Source organism: Myotis brandtii, unplaced genomic scaffold (genome assembly GCF_000412655.1).
Source record: "Myotis brandtii unplaced genomic scaffold, ASM41265v1 scaffold2927, whole genome shotgun sequence".
NCBI classification, from domain to species: Eukaryota; Metazoa; Chordata; class Mammalia; order Chiroptera; family Vespertilionidae; genus Myotis; species Myotis brandtii.
This window is the reverse complement of record NW_005361186.1, coordinates 128,311-148,908: the sequence shown is the minus strand read 5'-3', so window position 1 is coordinate 148,908 and position 20,598 is coordinate 128,311. Positions and strand designations below refer to the sequence as shown.

Sequence of the window (20,598 nt, the reverse complement as noted above, 5' to 3'; positions counted from 1 at the left end):
CATTGCCTACAAAAGTCTACTTAAAAGAAAAATGAAATTATCCTAAAATGCCACACAGTAGAAACTGCTTATAAACCTATCTGAGGCTGCCATGGTAAGGGGCACCTGCATGGGTTTTTGCTCACACAGGACACCCGGAGCCCACAGCCACAGCGTCATGCTGAAGGCAGCAGCACCAGAAGAGAGGTGTGAACACGTTCCCTGACGTGACCTTAAGGAGTGATACAGATGCACTCCCACTCTCACACGTGGTGGTGTCTATGGGAAGTGAAGTGCATCCTCCTTTGTTCTTGCCAGTGGCCTAGATGCAGACGAGAAGGAAACCTGTGGTGCGGGGACTCTGGTACACACTAGTGTACATCATTACACGGCATGTGTTCCAATCCAGGAGGCCCTTTTCATGGTATTTGTTATATGAAACAGTGGACTTTATTCTGAGTTTATAAAGGACCCAGAACAATGTAAGAGAGTTTTCCTACCGATCATTGTCAGATACAGCTTCCCAATTCAAGTTTGTAATATTTCAAAAAACAATAGTTGAAGCACATCAATGACTCTTCTGACTTTCTTTATTCAAAAATAAAAAAGGCACAAAAATATAGAACTAAAATGTCCAATGGCATGTGAACTAGCAAGTCACCAAAAGGTTTAAAGGTAAACTTGCATTTGGGGCATTAGTTATAATTACTAGAGAAAGAATGAATTGTTTTTCAATTAAATGTATCTCAGGGCTGGTGGTTACTTCATCTCCCATTTTGGGGGGACTCACAGTCTCAGAAAGTCCCCTGAGCAGCAGGAGCCCTCTAAGAAGCCAGCACAGCTGACATGGCTGCTGCGACAGGATGGGTTCTTTCTCGGGCTCCCTTAACTCACCATCCACAAGTACCTTCACTTCCAGGGGGGAGGTGTGTGGATACATATTCATTCACGTCCATCTCTAGTCAAGAACATCTGGCCATCTCTAACACATGGCCCTCGGTGATGGTTCAGAACACCAAGTGGGGACCTGGGAAGGAGGAGGGACATGCCTACGCATCACACTCCAGAGCTCGGAGGTCGTCCAGAAGCTCCTGGGCCACGGCCTGCAGGCGAGGGTTGCGGCTCTTGGACATGGCCAGGATGCGCTGCAGGGGCAGGGAGCTCCGGAGCTCAGAGGCCAACTTGGAGAAGACTTCTGGCTCCAGAACCACTGACTGGACAAGTCGCAAAACATGAAGACACACCTCTGCGTCTGGATCTAGGGGCAAGAGGTAACACTCTGGTTAGAATGAAACTCCTAATCTTGAGGTAGAATCTAACCCTCAAGGGTTCTTGAATTTTCTGAATAACAGATTTGACAGTTTTGAAAATTATGAGCTGAACTAGAAATTGCATCAATTCTTGATGTAAAAACTTAGTTCATAAGAGCAGCATGAAAAACCTCAATTGTCATCTATTTAGTAATATCCCGTCTTCAAATATTACAACCACATAACTTTAAAATGCTGAAAAATACGAGGGCTTTTCATGTTGTTGACGGTAATTCTATCCACTTGCAACACTGTTTTCAAAGGTATTATTACACTTTCACTGCAGCAAATCCCTCAGAAACCACATATGGATGTGGCATCTGTGCAGGACACTGAGTTCCAGAGTCACAGGCCACAGCACTCACATTGTATTCCACTTTTCCCACATGAAGTACAGAACCTAGTAGCCCTGCATATATTGTAGCAACCATTTAAAAAGCTAGACTGAAACAACAGTCCAACACAGAGTTTTACCCTTAACCAGGTGGACCCAGCTCTCCTTATCATTTCTCCCTACCTGGAGCCTTTACTTCTTGATTGGATACTGTAACTGGAACCGGGTTCAAAATCAGTACCTCTTTCTTAGCACTGTTCTTAAAAAGCCTTTTAAGTACGTGAATGGAAAGAGTGGACTAAGCAAACCTTCACTGGGACCTGCCACAATACCAAGGCCCACCCAGGGTTTTCCCTATTGAATCAGAGCCCTTGGGGCATCGTAAGGACTGCTGGGCTCGGGCAGGAGAAAAGAGAGCCCTACTGCACCCTGGGCAGGGCAGGGATGTCCAGTTTCAACTCCAATAGGTAAAGAGCTTGGAAACTGTCACCCCACCCATATAACAAGAAAAGAGGAATAAACTGAGAATCAAAGACTTTTCTTGAAATGAGGTTGCAGGGTAATGACAGCCAACATCAGTTTTCCTAGAACAGAAACCACTGGAGCCTAAATGGATAGGAACATGTAAATGATCATTTTGACAAACTGCTGGAAGCTGGGTGTGGAATACCACGATAGTAAGAAACTTCTGGGGATGTGGCAATCTTAGGGGGGCCTCCACATTCTTGTGGGTTTGATCTCCAAGAACCCCAAAAGGTTCTCACATGGTCTGGCAGAGGGCAATGAGGAGTAACCGTTCTGAAATACATCTAGGTTGCTTCCCATGACAAACTTTTTTTTTTTTCCAGAAGAGACTAAAGTCTCTTCACACAACAAGAATTACAGGAACTACAAAAACAAAGGATGATAGCTGGGAGACTGAAAGGCACAGACTCTATCTAAGGAGGAATTCTTAGGGAAACCCAAAGGAAACAGGGGAAATGGTGAGAACAACTGAAATATGAAGCCCCTGGAGCCTCCATAGAACACAGCCCAACCCCTAGCCAGATTAACATAAAACCACACACGGAAGTCCTATTTACCCAGTAAATAATGTCTATCCTTCAACCAAAAATTACAAGGCACACTAAAAGGAAAAAGCACAGTCTAAAGAGACAAACCAGGCATCAGAACCACACTCAGATAAGACAGAGATTTTGGAATTATCAGACAGGGAATTTAAAATAACTGCTAGAGGCCCAGTGCACAAAATTCGTGTACTCAAGGAGGGGTTCCCTCAGCTCAGCCTGTGCCCTCTTGCAGTGCGGGAGCCCTTGGGGGATGTCCGACTGCCACAGAGGCGGGAGAGGCTCCTGCCATCATCGCTGCGCTCATCAGCCGTGAGCCCAGCTCAGGGCTTCTGGCTGAGCTGCGCTCCCCCTGTGGGAGCACACTGACCACCAGGGGCAGCTCCTGCATTGAGCGTCTTCCCCCTGGTGGTCAGTGTGCATCATAGCAACCAGTCGTTCTGCCGTTCAGTTGATTTGCATATTAGCCTTTTATTATATAGGGTGATTTGGCCTGGCCAGCGTGGCTCAGTGGTTGAGAGTCAACCTATGAACCAGGAGGTCACAGTTCAATTCCTGGTCAGGGCATATTGCGGGCACATCCCCAGTGGGGGGTGTGCAGGAGGCAGCTGATCAATGATTCTCACTCATCACTGATGTTTCTGTCTTTCCTTCTCCCTTCTTCTCTAAAATCAATAAAAATATATTTAAAAATAAAATAACTATAATTAGGATGCTTAGGGCTCTGTATTAATCAGCTGCCAAAACAAAATAGTACAGACAAGGTGGCTTACACAATAGAAATATATTTTCTCACAATTCTGAAGGCTGATAGTTCAAGATCAAGGTGTCAGCAAGGTGGGTTTCCCTAAGGCCTTGTCCTACAGATGGCCTTTTCTCTGTCCTCACACATGCCTGGTGTCTCTCCTATGTCCTAATCTCTTCTTGTAAGAACACCTGTCAGATTGGATTAGGATTCACTGTAAAGGCATCATTTTAACTTAATTGCTTTTTTAGAGGCCCTAGTTCCAAATACAATCAGAGATACTAGGTAGGTTAGGGCTTTAGCATACGAATTTTCAACAATTCAGCTCATAACAGGCTCTAATGCAAGAACAGAAGAACAATGTAAACAGAGAGATGGAAACTACAAAAAAAAGAATCAATTTCAGCTTAAATATTCTCTCTTCAGAGAGTCATTCCCTTACCACCAATGAAATTACCCTGTCACCCATCACCCTGTCTTAATTCTCTGAATACCAATTATTCTATGGCAGGGGTGGGCAAACTTTTTGACTCGAGGGCCACAATGGGTTCTTAAACTGGACCGGAGGGCCGGAACAAAAGCATGGATGGAGTGTTTGTGTGAACTAATATAAATTCAAAGTAAACATCATTACATAAAAGGGTACGGTCTTTTTTTTTTTTTTAGTTTTATTCATTTCAAACGGGCCGGATCCGGCCCGCGGGCCGTAGTTTGCCCATGGCTGTTCTATGGAGTTATCTTCTCTCCTCCCCGACTGAAAAGCTACAGGAAAGCAAAGACCTGTCTGTCTTGCCCATCACTCTATCTCCAACACAACAAATATCTGCTGAATGAATGAGAAGATTGTATTTTATGTGGTCAAGGCTGATGTAATATAAATGAGAAGGAAATTTCTGAACAAATAAAATAATTAGGCAAGCTGCAGAGACAGCAGTGTAGCCCGTTAAAAAGGGCCAAGTAAAACAAGCCACTGGAGGTCATAAATGAGACACACGCAGTCAAGGGTGCAGCCCTACAGGAACAACTTCACGGTGACATCATCATAAGGAAACAGTTCAGTGACAGCACTGGAAGGGAACACAGACTAAGGGAAAGGGCAAATGGCTTGTAATATAAGCACCCAAACTGTACAGGGGGAGAATAACATGGAACTCAGGTCCATTTGGGCCACAGATTAACAAATGCTGAGTTATAATGACACAATTTCTCTTTTAAAACAACCACGGAAAACCTAATTACTTGAGACTGAGAACATCCCCACAGATGGCTCAATTTTGGGTTTAGAAATGGGTAAAGCAACTTGACTGAGAAAGGCATTCACCAACACAGACATGACACAGATGTCAGGATTACTTGACAGGAGTTTTCAAGAGCCTCCACAAAAATTCTCAACATGCTGGAAACAGATGAAAAAATAGAAAGTCTCAGCAAAGAAATAGAAGACATAAAGAACAAAATGGAAACATTATAACTGAAAAATACAATAACTGAAATTAAAAACTTGATGGAGACAGAATGGAGGAGCCGGAGAAAAGAATCAGTGAACTGGAAGATGGGACAATAGAAATTACCCAATCTGAATGACAGGGAAAAACAGAGCCTCTGTGTCCAGTGGGACTATGACAAAAATCAAACACTCATGTCTTTGCAATTCTGGAAAGAGAGGGAAAGTCAGCAGGGCTGGAAAATACTCCAAGAAATAATGGCTGAGATTTTACTCTATTTGGCAACAGATACAAACCTACAGATCCAATAAGCTGAGCAAACGCCAAACAGGATAGACCTTAAGAAATATGTGCCAAGACACATCACAGCCAAACTTCTGAAAACTAAAGACAAAGTCTTGAAAGCAGCAAGAGAGAAATGACACCTCATTTATGGGAGAAAAACAATTTAATGATACTAGATTTCTCATCAGAAACCAAGGAGGTCAGAAGCAAGTGACTCAATATTTTGAGTCACTAGTTGAAGCAAAAGAATTGTCAACTCAGAATTCTTTACTTAGGGAATATGTCCTTCAGAAATGAAGGGGAATTCAAGACATTCTCTGTTGAAGAAAAATTAAGAGAAGCTGCTACAGACCTACTGTAAAAGAATGGCGGGTCACACAGAAACTCATACAGGAATGTTCATAGACGCATTTATCAGTAACAGCCTGTTGAGAGTGTAGCTCAGCTATTCCGTGGTATTACTGCCTCACCTTCCCTTTTGTTTGGCCCAGCGGGGCCCTAAACTAACACTGGCCCTCATGCAAGGTATGTCCTAGATAACAGCCCAGAAAGTCACAAGTAAACATATGTCCTGATACAATTTCTCCAGTATCCTAAGACCAACAGTCTCCCCTGCCTCCCAGCGGCTTCCCCTACGTGCCCCTTAGGTAAGACCTTTGTGGGGCTTACCCAAACCCCACTCTTTTGGTTGGAATTGACGAATCCAGTCTTAGTCTAGGAACCTCAAAGCACTCCACCCACAGACCCTAATAAAGGCATGAATGAGCCCCAGGTCCTGCTCCCTGTGTGCACTCTGCCCTGACCTCCCGGTGTGGCCCCTCCAGGCGTGTAGGGTACCTCATCCAGGACCTGTGACTAATAAACTCTTTTTCAATTCCCCTTGTGATCCATTGTTGAACCACAGCTCACCACCCAGCAACCTGCATTTACCAAGTTTTAACTTGACAATTTACCCAGTCTAAAAGTGGAAACAACACAAGTATCTAAGTGATGAATGGATAAACAAAATGCAGTACATCTATACAATGGAATACTATTCAGTAATGAGAAGGAATGGATAATCCTTGAATACATGCTAAATGAAAGAAGCCAAACATAAAAAGCTACATATTATAAAATTTCAATTTTATGAATTGCCCCAAATAGGTAAATCCATAGAGACAGAAAACAGATTAATGGTTTCCAAAGGCTGGGTGGAAAAAATAATGGGGAGTGATGGCTAAGGGGTATGGGGGTTTCCATGGTAGTGATGAAAACATTCTTAACTTAGATGATGGTGATGATGGTTGCACAACTCTGATTACCCTAAAAACTAATGAATCATGCACTGTAAGTGGTTGGATGTTATGGTATGTGCACAAATCTTATGTACAATTCAAAAAGTTCTGACAGATGTACACATCCATGAAAAAAACAATCCCAACAAGATCGAGAACACTTTGGTACTGCAAAGCTCCCTCACGGTCTTCCCTTCCAGCCAGTCCTTACCTACCAGCAACTGATGTCCTGATTTCTATCACCACCGCTTAGTTTTGCCTGTTCTTGAAAAACGTACATAGAACCACACATTTTTTCAAAAAGCACTATTTCATTATTAAAGCTCTGGCAAATCAAATCAAATAAAATAATGTTCTGCTTGTTGTTTTCCTATATTTTTTATAAATTTAGTCCCCTCTTGACATTTGGGGGTATTCTCACAAAGTGTCCTACTAAAAGTTTGGATGGACACGGAATCAATGTGTCATATATGTCTCTTCCCAAACAGTAAGTAGACAGATTTCTTTGTGAATATCTGTATTAGATTTAGTCATTTGGGAGTGGGGAGAAGATGTGAGGGGAAGAGAAGCTATGCTAACAGGGCACCAACAATTATAAACCAGTAATGCAATTTTAACAAGCTGATCAAAGAACTCCTCTGGGTGACATCCTCCTCAGCTCTGCACTCTCAGTGACTGGTGTCTGTCCCAGACCCTCTCGCCCACCACCCCTCACGCCCCTTCCTATTCTCCAGACACACACTCACCACCACTGACTTAGCTCTATGGGTCCCAAACGGGGCTCTTAGACACGAGTTCCCTAGATGGTGACAGGTGCTTCCGTCTACCCCACACCACCCCCACTGGGGAGGAAAACATGGGACAGGAAAAAAGGCACTCTGGGAATTAAGCTGTGGCTTACTAAGGACTAGAAGACAAGGAGATGGCACTGTGATAGCTCTTGTCACAGGCACTGACTCCACATGCCACATTTCTCAAAAGGCACTCACACTGACACAAAGAAAACTTGACAAAGCTCAGGATTTCCTGACAGCTGACCTGGCTCCCTAAGGCACAGCTCAGACACACTCTCACACATGCTCACAGGGCCTTTCTGTTCTCAGTCATTCTTAAAATTAAAACAAACGGTCTAACTTTACTTATCAAGGTAACCATCCTTGTTTTCTAAATTACTGCATTAAATGCATAAACTGAAATATGAAGTGAGCTGCGAGTTCATCTCCATGACAAAGTATCTTACAGGGGTGAAGTATGTAACCTGACATCTCCCCACCGTCACTTTAGCAAAGCCAGCCTTTGTTTTCTCACGTGTAGACTGAATGTTTAATCGTCTACATGGTTACTGTAGAGACTGAATAAGGAGACACATCAGTGTGTCTATCGAGACGCTGCGCACATAGCTGCATTCCATAAATAGCATTTCCAAACTACACAGAACAAACCTTCACCCCCGCTCTCCACCAGCAGCCCATTCTCACCACACAGGCCTCTGCTGCTCTTCCAACAGAGCAGCGCCACCCCCACCGCAGAACTCTCGCACTGCCCACCCCCCGGGCAACATGCTTCCCTAGAAACCCTGGAGCCAATGTCCCACTGCCTTCAGGTCTTTGTGTGGAAGTCAGCTGCTCAGTAGCCTTCCATGAACATCTTAAAATAAAACCAAGAGCAAACACTGCCTCCTATTCCCCTTCCCTGCCTTTTTTCTCAGTAGCATTAAAGATCATAAAACACACTGTATGTTTTCTTATTTATTTTCTCTACTGTCTCTCTTCACTCACCAGCTCCATGAAGGCAAGGGCTTGAAACTGTTTGGCTCGCTGCTGTATCCCCAGTGCTAGGAACTGTGCCTGCACATAGTAGGGGCAAATCATAAAGATCTTTTGAGTGAATTAAGAGTGTCCAGTGACAGAGAACAAAGGAATTACGGAATTGAAAAGAAGAAAACACTGCTGCTAGGAGTAAATCTAATGAAAGATAGTCAAGATCTCTATGCAGAAAACAATATACTATTGAGAGAAAGATCTAATCAGTGAGGAGATATATCATGTCATGTACTAAAGTCTCAACACTGTAAAGATTTCAGTTTTTGAAACTAATCTACAGATGCAATTTCAATCAAAATCAAAACAGCTTCCTTTGTGGAGTTTTACATACAGATTCTAAAAATTACATGGAAAGGAGCCAACAATAGCAAAGGCATCCTTGAAGAAAATTAAGATAAGAGAAAGTGCCTGTATGTCTCTAAAAGAGACGATGTGGTAATGCAAAGTGATGGGGCTGGAATGGAGAGCCCAAGCACGTGAGGAATGCTATTAAAGGACAAAGGCCACTCTGAGCAGCCTGGGGAAAGGACAATCCTGCCCATAAATGTGCTGGCCTGCAGATATCCATATGGAAAGAAAATTAAACTTGATCCCTACCACACAGCATACCACGTGTCAGGGAGATATGGCAACTAAATGTGAAAAGCAGAAAAAGAAGGCTCCCAGATGATAGAGAACTTCTGACTTATCAAAAGTCACCACTAAGAGAAATAAAGCAAGACACGGAGTGGTAAAATATATGTGCAACTTTTACAAAACCAACTGAGACCCTGTTCCAGAATGTAAAAATTAATAAGTCAGACAGCCTAACAGAAAAGTAGTAGGAGTAGAATAGGACTTGACAAAAGAGGGTATCCAAAAGGCCAAGCATACACAGAACTCATCAGAAAAATAACATTAAACCACAATGAGGTAACATCTACCCCAGCCGACTGGCTGAGGACGGAGGCCTACAACAGCAGGTATTCATGCTGCTGGTAAAATTGACACCTGGTACAACCACTTTGGGAACAGCCCAGCATAAGCTACTAGAGTTTGAAGACATACACTTCCATTGATCCCAAACTTCCATTTCTAATTGGTGCCCCCAAACAGGAAAATATGCAGGCAGGTTCCAGAATTTTGGAGCAGCATTATTTGTAAGACAGAAGCAACCCAAATGTGCGATCAGAATGACAAGTGGCCCAGCTGATATAAAGGAATCCTGCACAGCAGTGAGTCTCAGCTGCGGGTGGGCACTGTACCCTCCAGGGGATATTCTGAATGTCAGTTTTGGTTGTCATAACTGGGGAGTGCTACTGGCAATAGTGAGTAGAGGCCAGGGCTGCTGCTTACCATCCTGCAATGCACGTTGACGGCCCCACCACAGAGAATGATGCTGCCTGTATGTCCACAGTGCTGAGACAGCCTGCAGTGCGACAATGAATGTGTCTCCAGGGACTGGCAGCCCGTGAGGAGCCTTGCAAACAAAATGTGAATGAAAAGCCAACACAAAAGCATGATTCCACTTAGATAACATTCAAAAATGGGAAATAGGCAGAAGAAAGAGTGACTAGGAGGGTGCAAAGGGTTTTCAGGGTGCTGGCAACTCATCATTTCTCAGTCTGGGTGGTGTTAAAAAATGTTCCTTTGTGATAATTCTCTCAGCTTCACTTTTATGTTTTATATATTTTTCTCTAAGTATGTGCACTTACTAATTTTGATAACAGAAGGAAGGGAAAAAGGAAGAAAGGGGAGAAGGCAGGGAGGGGACAGAAAGAAAAATAACAATTTGCCAAAGTCCTTCCAGAGAAGCCCTTCCCACACCTCCAGGCCAACAGACCTCCTGCTGTCTCCCAAACCTGACAGACTGGCATGGGGGTCAGCCCTCCCAGCCCACCCACTGGGGTCCACACTAACATCTCTTCTCCTGGATCCCTCCCTCGCTCTATCAGGGCCCCATTGCCAGGTTCAGGGTCCAGCTCCACCACTTGATCCCTGGTGGCAAGAGTAGTGGCCTCACAGGGCTGGTGAAGGGATTATGTGAGCTAAACACATGTAACATGCTCAGGATAAGGCCCAGCACAGAGCAACACTGAGAAATGCTAGTTATCATCATCTCATCAAGTATTCTATACTGTCTCAAACTAGTTCGTTTAAGTATTGCCTTCTATGATGGTTGATTTCATGTGTCAACTGGACTGGGTTAAGTACAGAGCTGGAAAACATGGTTTCTGGGTGTGTCTGTGAAGGTGAATCCACAGACTGAGTAACGATCACTCTCACCAGTATGGATGACATCATCCAATCCTTAGAGGCCTGAACAGAACAAGAAGGCAGAGGAAGGGCAAATTCACTTTCTCTGCGTGAGTGTGATGTCAGCTCCTGCCTCCAGACATCAGATCTCCTGGTCCCAGGCATTAGACTGAATGACATGCCTGGCTTCCCTGCCCCTCCACTTTGCAGAAGGCAGACCTGGGGACTTCTTGGCCTTCATAATCACATGAGCCAATTCCTGTTATATCTCCTCTTATGTATGGATGGATGGATGGACAGACAGACAAACAGATAGACACACAGATTCTATTGGTTCTATTTCTCTGGAGAATCCTGATTAATATATCTTCTCTGCAAATTTCAAGTTCTTTAACACAGGCTACAAGGCAGTAACTCTGAGACCCAGATCCAGCGCCGTGCACTCCTGATGCTCACGTCTTTGCAGATTGGCTGACACTGCACCTGCGTCACAGGGAGTCCCACTGCACACAATGTGCATCTGGTTTCCAGGCAGGCAGGAGGGCTGCTGTTCACATCCGGCAGCAGGAACCTCTGCACCTGGGATAGGTCGGCCTCAGCTGACTGTCTATTAGACTAAAGTCTGAGTCTGACCATGGACAAATTCTGGAAATAAATAACACCTAACATGCTTTTAAAATAAGCTACACATCACAGCAGCAGCTCACCCAGCCATGAAACGAATTATTTACTTGGTTTTTCCTTTGTTGCCTGCAGGTCTTTTTCTTTAGGTTAAAGAAATAGGTGCCTTGCCTTAGCCGGTTTGGCTCAGTGGATAGAGCGTCGGCCTGTGGACTAAAGGGTCCTGTGTTCGATTCCAGTCAAGGGTACATGCCCAGGTTGTGGGCTCGATCCCCAGTAGGGTGCACGCAGGAGGCAAGTGATCAATGATTCTCTCTCATCCCTCTCCCTTCCTCTCTGAAATCAATAAAAATATATATTTTTTAAAAAGGTGCCTCGAACATCAAACTGTAATGTAAAAATATCTCTAAAGCCACAGAGTGTCCTCAATTAAAATATAAGTAATCCGCCCTAACTGGTTTGGCTCAGTGGATAGAGTGTCAGCCTGCAGATTCAAGGGTCCCAGGTTCGATTCCGGTCAAGGGCATGTACCTTGGTTGTGGGCACATCCCCAGTGGGGAGTGTGCAGGAGGCAGCTGATTGATATTTCTCTCTCATCGATGTTTCTAACTCTCTATTCCTCTCTGTGAAAAATCAATAAAATATTTTTTAAAAAAAGAAAAAAAAATCTAAGTAACCCAACTCATGTCATGTACACTACTTGTTCCAAGTGACAATCAAGCATTTAGAAAATCTCTTACTTTGCCATGTTCTTTATGAATCTCTTTAGCTATCAATGGATGCTTCCCAGGTGGCAACTGTTCTTGCCCCTACAATGACATCTGATTATTTCTCTCAGGTTATTACCATACCAACCAGCCCCTATGTATAAATGAAGATGCATGTTACTCCTGACAGTAACAACACAAAGGATTTCTCTGCAATTACTTCTCTATGATGGAGGAAAAATTAATTGGATCAAAAAAATCCCATTAAAATAAGAACAAAATCCATTTTCACAAATCAACCAAAACTGTTGTTCTAAGTCTCTAACTAGAAGACAGTTACTGAGCCGTAAGCATGAAGACAGATGAGATTCGCGATGTTATATTGCCACAGAAGCCCCCTGTGAGAGCAGCAGTTTGAGTTAATTTAGCACTCTACTACAGGAACAGTGAACAAATACTTCTGAGTGCTCCCTGCAGTGCTCTTGTTGTCACAGGCTGACACTAGCAGATGGGCTCTGTAGAGTCCAACACTGTGCCCTGTCCTCTCTCAGAGCGCATGTTCTCTATGCCTCTCTTTGAATGTGGAACAGGGGTCTCAAACTTTACATTCACCAAACCAAACTCCATCTCCCTACCGCTCCTCCCCAGTACTCCCAACAGCACCAACCGCTGACCCCAAAACCTAAGTGCCACCCTGGACTTCCCTCCTTCATATGCCTCGCCCTTCAAAGTGTACCTTAAATCTGGTCACCTTGATCATCGTCGCTGATCCTGGTCACACTGCCACCATCTCCTCAGCTAACCTCTTACAACTGCCTTTGACTCCTTTTGGCCTCCCCAACAGCACCATAATGAGCTTAGTCCATCAGCCCAGGGCCTGCCCTGCTCAAAGATCTGTCCAAAGTCTTCTCAGCTGTACACTGACCGTAAGGGATCCAGGCCCAACTCTGACTCCTCTCCTGCCATTGCCAGCGTCCTCTACAGCCACACTGGCTTTTCCCACTCCCATACTCTCACTGCCCATGGCTGCTGCAGGGCCCTCAGCTGCCTGTCCTTGGCCCATGATGCTCTGCTCCCAGATCTCTGCATGCTTGTCCTTCACTTAAGTCTCCACTCAAATACCTAAAGAGCAGACCCTAAAGCAGTGGTTCTCAACCTTCCTAATGCCTCGACCCTTTAATACAGTTCCTCATGTTGTGGTGACCCCCAATTTCATTGTTACAAATTGCACATAATTAAAGCATCGTGATTAATCACAAAAACAATATGTAATTATATATGTGTTTTCCGATGGTCTTAGGCGACCCCTGTGAAAGGGTCTTTCGACCCCCAAAGGGGTCGCGACCCACTGGTTGAGAACCGCTGCCCTAAAGCATGGTCACTCTTGAGTCCTCATGCTACTTCACAAATCAAACAAAACTGTGTTCTAAGTCTCTAACCAGGAGACAGTTACTGAGCCGTAAGCATAAAGATAGATCAGATCTTTATTTGTATTATGTGATACACGCCATTCTACCTGTTCATTGTCAAGTCTCTCCACCTGAATATAAGTTCCACAAGGGAAGGACTCTGTCTTGTTCACTTTTGAACCTCTAGTTCCTAGAACAGGGCTTAGTGCTCAATGAATACTTGTGATAAATGAGTTGCCGAGTGGACTCCAAGCCACAGCACACCCTAACCAATGCACCAGCCGCCTAAGGGACAGGTAAAGCCCCCACAACTACAAAGTCAGGTAGAGTCTCCTACCACCAAGGGGCGGGGGGTCAGATAGAACCCACCACTGCAATGAGGGCAGGTAGAGCCCTCAGCTCAGCAATAGAGTCTGTGCAGGGGATGTTGAGCCCCTGCAAGTGTACTTTGTGGGCGTCAAAAGAAATACAACATCTAGTCTCTACCAAAGGGGTGGGCAAACTTTTTGACTCGAGGGCCACAATGGGTTCTTAAACTGGACCGGAGGGCCGGAACAAAAGCATGGATGGAGTGTTTGTGTGAACTAATATAAATTCAAAGTAAACATCATTACATAAAAGGGTACAGTCTTTTTTTTTTTTTTTTAGTTTTATTCATTTCAAACGGGCCGAATCCGGCCCGTGGGCCGTAGTTTGCCCATGGCTGCTCTAGTCTCTTTCCTACTTAGAGATTAAAAAAAAAAAAAAAGTTCCAGGCCATTAACAAGCAACAGATCAGAAAGTGCAAATATGAGTTTGTTTGGAACATTCACCATGGGGCTCTGAAAAAGGAATGATCAGACTTGGGGACAGGATGTCTAGAAAGGCTCCTAGAGAGTGGTTTCAAGTTGGATTCTGAAGGTCTGGGAACAGAATGCATCTTACCTTAGATGACTGGGAGATGGACTAGAGAAACTTTACAGAGTAGTCTATTTTATGTTTCTAATTTTTTCTTTCCAAAATCAAAAGAGAAGTTATTACTCCAACTATTACAAACTGAAACTCCCTCATCTTGGCTTCTTGCGTTAGCTCGTCTGTTTCTGAATTACACTCTAGCAACAGATTCCTCACTTGCCTCCTTCCAAAATCACTTCTCAACTTTTCAACACGATACTTTAGACAACAGATCACACACAGAGGGAAGTGGAAAAGGTGTTATTTAGCCCAATGAGGAATTTACTCCTTTTCTAAAATACACTCGTGTGGCAGATGGGTCAGCTCTGATATATATGCAGAGCCTGAATCACAACCAAATTAGTCCCACTTCAACACATGTCAAAATACATTAAAATAAGCAGATGTCAGTAACCGTAACAGAAATACCACTGGCAAACACAGAATCCTCAGGAGGGTGTATCATGTATTAAATGGAAGCAACAAAGAACTTTTACATTTCAAATTAAATGTAGTTTAATTTATAAATTCAGCACGGCCTAGGAGAAAACACACAAGCTCTACCTGCCCTCATTGCAGTGGTGGGTTCTATCTGACCCCCCGCCCCTTGGTGGTAGGAGACTCTACCTGACTTTGTAGTTGTGGGGGCTTTACCTGTCCCTTAGGAGAAAACACAATAAATTCAGCACGGCCTAGGAGAAAACACACAAGCTCAGGTGGAGGGCCACGATATGAACACCAAATACAGTGCTTCTGATGAACTGGCCTTAACAAGTATGGTGTCCATGTTTTCTGAGGCTTAGTTTCCTCGTCATAAGCGGGAAGTACACCCATCTCAGAGCCTCACAGCACACTAGGTGACACATGTAAGCTTGTGCCAGGTAGAGCTGATACTCAGTAAGTATAGCTATTAGGACTCTGGCTGTTGTGCCTCCTTCAGCCACAAGGATTATCACGTATCTATAACCTGACAATTTAGGCATCTTATCTGAAAGATCTTTCTAAGAATTACCTTTTGGTTTGAGTTTCCAGTATGAGAGTTTGTGCCAGCAAACATGTTTTTATTTACTGTGATGGGACAATGTAGGGAGAGGCGGGGGAAGGGTGTGAAGAGGGTGATGAGCACATACAGCCTGCTCCTAAATGCTTTCTGAGGAGGAGGAGGAGGGCCAGAACCCCAAGGAACACATGAAACTATCAAGTTTACCCATTCCACAATTTTCTTCACTGGAATTTTGCCCTCACGTGAACAGGAAAAAAGACTGAAAGAAAAGCAAAAGGCACCAGTAACCTGTAGGATAATATCAAGCATGTCAATGGAGTCCCAGAAGGAGAGGGGAGAAAACATAAATTCTGAAGAAGAAATGGGCATAAATGAGTGAATCCATTATTGAGTGAACGGAAGAGAAAACATGCCCACCAGAAGTCGCCTGTCCCATCCTTGCATGGTTGAGCAAAGCAGGGTTTGATCCCAGCTCCCCCGTTTTCTAGCACGACTCCAGAAAGACCATTTTCTGAGAGTCGCTGCCCAACATAACGGATGGAATGAACGCAGCAAACTTCAGCATGTGCTGGAAGGATGAGCCTCACATATGTGCAGTGGCCCAGGACAGCGTGCAGTCCAGGGGGTGGGTTCCCCCGGGAACTTGTAAATAACACCCCTTCTCTGAGTGAGACGAGGAAAACCCCATACTTAGAATGATAAATTAGGAACCTGACTGAAAATATGAGCAGAGTGTTGTGGACCCTGCTGCAATCTCCAGAGACCAGATCAAAGTTCTTTCATTCATCAGACGAATGCTGATGGAACAGATAAGCCTCAAACCCCAGGTCAAAGCTGAGTATAACAGGACTCGGTGTCTGCCCTTATAGGGCACATACAGTGTGACTGTAATGGTTGGCACCCTGGTGGGCAGATCATGCAAAAATGGAGAAGCTGGTCAGGCTCAAGCATGGTATAAGGTCGCACGCAGAGAGGCAGTGCTGGGGAGGCTGCTGAGGACTGTGCAGAACATGGCCTGTCACTGGAGCCAAGCTCCACGCTAAGAGACTGGGGTGACTCCCAGGCTTCTGGGCTCATCTGCCTCCATGCTCTGCACATCCTTCCCATGCTCTGGGGGCAACTCTGTGACAGGTAGTTTGGCTCGCTAAGGAGTCAGAAACTAGGAAGAAGGTGCTCTGGATGGGGATGAGAGCAATCACCAGCAATGACCTTCCCGGGGTCCACTACTCCATTAGCCTCTTGCTCTATAAGCCTCAGTTTCTCTGAGTGAGCATGACCTGAGGCAGCTTTTCATTATCCAGATCATTCCGGGGTCCTGAACGAGGAAGAAGGCCCAGACCATGAGCCCTCAGGTCTCTTAGCAGACTGCCACAATCAAGCCTTCCACTGGAAATCATCAGTCACTTTACCATGCCCTTTCGAACTACTGATGATTCTATTTGGCACTTACATTTGACAAAAAACAATCCACTGACCTCTTATCAGTCAGTTGCCACACACTGGCTGGCACCTCTGAAGATATCCAGCAAATCTATGAGCTGGGTGTTTACTTTGGGAGCAATGGTTCGCCCACCTTTTTTGGGCTAAAAAACATATATATTAAAATTCTGATAAAAGCTACACCCAACCCCCTCGAAGATGCCAGTGTTACATTCTGGCTGGGAGGGTAATGCAGCCTCGAGGAGGAAGCCTGCACCTGCTGGATTAATCTTGGTCTCCCCCCTGGGAAATGCCTTCCTTGCCTCCCTCAGCCCTCTAGGCACTGCTGGAACATGGCTAAATGGAGCTGCTTTCCTGCTGATGGTGGCTAAGGAGGGCCAGCAAGACCAGCCAGCAACTGTAGCCCAGACTGACAGAGCCCTGGGCAGGAGCAGCGGGAGGCCTTCCCTCCCCTTCTCACTGCTAATGGACTTCCCACTATGCTTTTAAAATACCCTGTTCATATTTTCTTTCTGATTTAAGAACTGGAACTAAAAATCTTTGGACCTCTAGGGTTTGGTATTTTTCAAAGATTATAATGTATTCATATCATAATCCTGGTAACAGGCGGCGGTCAGCCATAAAGGTCAGAGCCTCGTTCAGACTCATGAGCACCTAGTCGTTTTAGAACCTAGAATCTAGGTGCTGCAGTACAGTCTCTTCACACTAAAAATAAAAGCAACTTATTTCAAAGACTTCACATTTCCACAGAGAAGTCATAAACTTGCTTTGAGAGCTACACTGTTCACCTGGGTCCTAGACTCCCCTCTGCGGTCAGCCATAAAGGTCAGAGCCTCGTTCAGACTCATGAGCACCTAGTCGTTTTAGAACCTAGAATCTAGGTGCTGCAGTACAGTCTCTTCACACTAAAAATAAAAGCAACTTATTTCAAAGACTTCACATTTCCACAGAGAAGTCATAAACTTGCTTTGAGAGCTACACTCTTCACCTGGGTCCTAGACTCCCCTCCACCTGGTCCTCAGACTCCCCCATCCACCTGGGTTCTCAGACTCCCCTCCACCTGGTCCTCAGAATCCCCCCTCCACCTGGTCCTCAGACCCTCTCCACCTGGTCCTCAGACTCCCCCGTCCACCTGGTCCTCAGACTCCCCCCTCCACCTGGTCCTCAGACTCCCCTCCACCTGGGTCCTCAGACTCCCCTTCACCTGGTCCCAGACTCCCCTCTCCACCTGTCCTCAGACCCTCTCCACCTGGTCCTCAGACCCCCCTCCACCCGGCACACAGACTCCCTTTAGGAACTCTAAGAAAATGTATCTTTCCTGCTGCAAGACTGGGGAGCTGATGTCCAACTACTGAAAGACAAACTGCAGTACTGGCTATTTTCTGACAGCCTGATTCTTTCCAGAAGGAAATGATGGTAAAAATACCTTACATTTGACTAGCAAGTTGCCACTTAAAAAGTACTTTCACACACAGCACTGCGTTTCTACTTTGGGGAAAAATCTCTTCGGGCCAAAAGAAATGTAAATACTCTGCTGTCAAGTGACCCTGTTCTCTTACTGACTCAAGAGGATGGAGTGGACAGTTAGGATCCTGCTGTGGAATAAGAAAATCCCTAAAGACACCTCTCCTCCTATCTGTAAAGAGTAGCCACAAGTAGGGCAAATTGGAGAAAGTGGTAGGTCTTAAGGATATTTAAATCATAACTCAGAAGACATTTTCACATTCCCATGTCCAACAATGTGTAATGATATCAACATCTGAAGTGGGACAATCCTCCTAGGCATGGACCTCAGTGGCCTCAATATCTAGGCAGAAAAGAAGTTGGGGTTGGCCATCTGTTCAACGCCTTCTTGATTGTTCACAGCATTAAATTAGTCTACAACCGCATATTTAAATCAGGCCTCTAAAGCACCACACTGCCTAGTCGTGTGGCCTTGAAAAGCTCTAGTATCTTCATGTTTTTATACATACCAGCTGTAAAGACTAAACACAATGCAGTAAGTAAAGGCTTTAGTCCAGTCATCACACACACAGTGCAGAGTACATGTGCTATATTCTCATTCGCTCCTGTGGTTCAGTACAGAAATGTGACATGGTCACCAGGGGTTAAAAATAAGCTGGTCATGTCTATTCCACAGAATATTATGTTGAAGGCAACCCTCTACTATCACATCGCATGGATGAAAGCCTTGCCTTGGTGATACAAAACCTTTTAAAGAATAACACAATTATTATCTGTATTCCTAAGAATTAAGCACCTGTGCATAGTCTTAAAAATTAAACGTGTACATTACGTTTAACTGAGGTTTTAAATCATACAAAGTGAAAGATGTCTAATTCTGTTTAAAAAACAAACTTTCACTGAACATTATATGAAGCCAAAATAATGCTTTTAATTATCCTGATCACGTTCCTAGTACCCAATTTTCACTTACTGATATGAACAGCTACTATTATTAGAGAAATTTTACAGCTAAACCATGTGAAATTGTCATTTTTATAGGTCTAAAATGGACAAATAGTGGCAATTTCATGTGGCTCAACCTAGCCCTATGCCCAGGCACTGTGCTGGGGGGTCTGTGTCGATGGACTAATTAGATTCTGTACCCGCTCTGCAGCATATGTCACTGACACCATTTACAGATGAGGAGTGGGAGCTGGTCAACAAACTTGCTCAAGACCAACAACTAACATGTAAGATCTGCACTCCTTTTGTGCCCTCCACATCTCAACCACCGCAAAGGGTTCTGTTAGCTTCTCTATTTGCATTTGTACCTTCATATTTTGTCAAGAAGAGCAAATCAGGTAAGTTGATGCTGGCAGGACATGTTTTCAGCAAATGCAGATGTTACCTCCAACTACTGTACTTTATAACCCTTCATTCTGCATATCAAGAAACCTGAAACTGATTTTGGAGATTTTGTTGTATTTACTATAGAAACAGTGAATCAGAATACCTCAACTAAAAGTACAAAACTCCAAGTCAAACTGGCTTAAGCAGTAATAACATGTATTACTCACATCAAGTCCAGAAACAGGGCTTCATTCAATGGCTTATGTCATCAAAGAACTGGGTCCATTCTCTCCGCTGCCCTCCACAGCATCACCTGTGAAGCTGACGCAACTCACTCACAGTGAGATGCAACCAGCATTCGGGGCTGCGCACTTCCTCGTTCATATCCAACAAGAAAGAAGCCGCCCCACCATCCGTGGAGTTTGGATGAACCCACTCAGCTCAGGTGTCCACCTCCAGACCATGACTGTGGGCAGAAGAATGCCATGCACTGACTGGCTTAAGCTTTGACCCCAAGACCAGCCACTGGCAGAATGATAGGATTGTCATGACTGCCTCGACCCTGTTTTACACATGAGAGTCACCTGAAGGGGTGTGACAACCCTGATGCCTGGGTCCCACTCCCAATCAGTTAGATTACAACCTCTACAGATGGGGACCCACGCTGGACTATCAGGGCACGGGTGTGTGTGTGTGTGTGTGTGTGTGTGTGTGTGTGTGTTTGCTTTTTTTTCCCTTCACAAAAGTCCCCACTGGATTAGGATCTCTTTCCCAAAGGCATATAGTCCATTAAAGGGAGAGTGAAGCCCTGAATAGTTAGATACAAGGAAGAGATACAGGGGCACCACAGTGTCCAATATACACAGACACAACCAAGTCAAGTCATGGAGGAAAGGCAGTGTGGCTCCTAATTCAAGCTGCAACAGGCTTAGGAACTGTATCACCCTCAGCACTGTCTCTAGTGCACACTTTTGTGTCATGTAAAACAGAGATAGCAATCGTAGAGTGCTGTGATCTGATACCACTGTAACATGACTTTGAAAAATCCTGTACACCGCACATAACTAAGCAAAACTCTAATGCACACCTTCCCAGATTAAATGGGGCGGGAAGGAGGCACTCCCTGGCCTTCTGCGCTGCTTCTGGATTGAAGTCATTGTGGCCACCTGGTACTTTGGCAACGTCTCTA

At 44.6% G+C, this 20,598-nt stretch overlaps 1 protein-coding gene across 1 annotated transcript in view; it reads right to left on the bottom strand.

Moving 5' to 3' along the window:
• Positions 1-627: 627 nt before the first annotated feature.
• Positions 628-20,598, bottom strand: part of HSF2BP (heat shock transcription factor 2 binding protein) — a 71,464-nt gene continuing 51,493 nt past the window's right edge. The window contains exon 8 of the mRNA XM_005869385.2: positions 628-1,237. Coding sequence (XP_005869447.1) covers positions 1,029-1,237 — 209 coding nt within the window. The 3' untranslated portion in view covers positions 628-1,028. The remainder of the gene's footprint in view (positions 1,238-20,598) is intronic.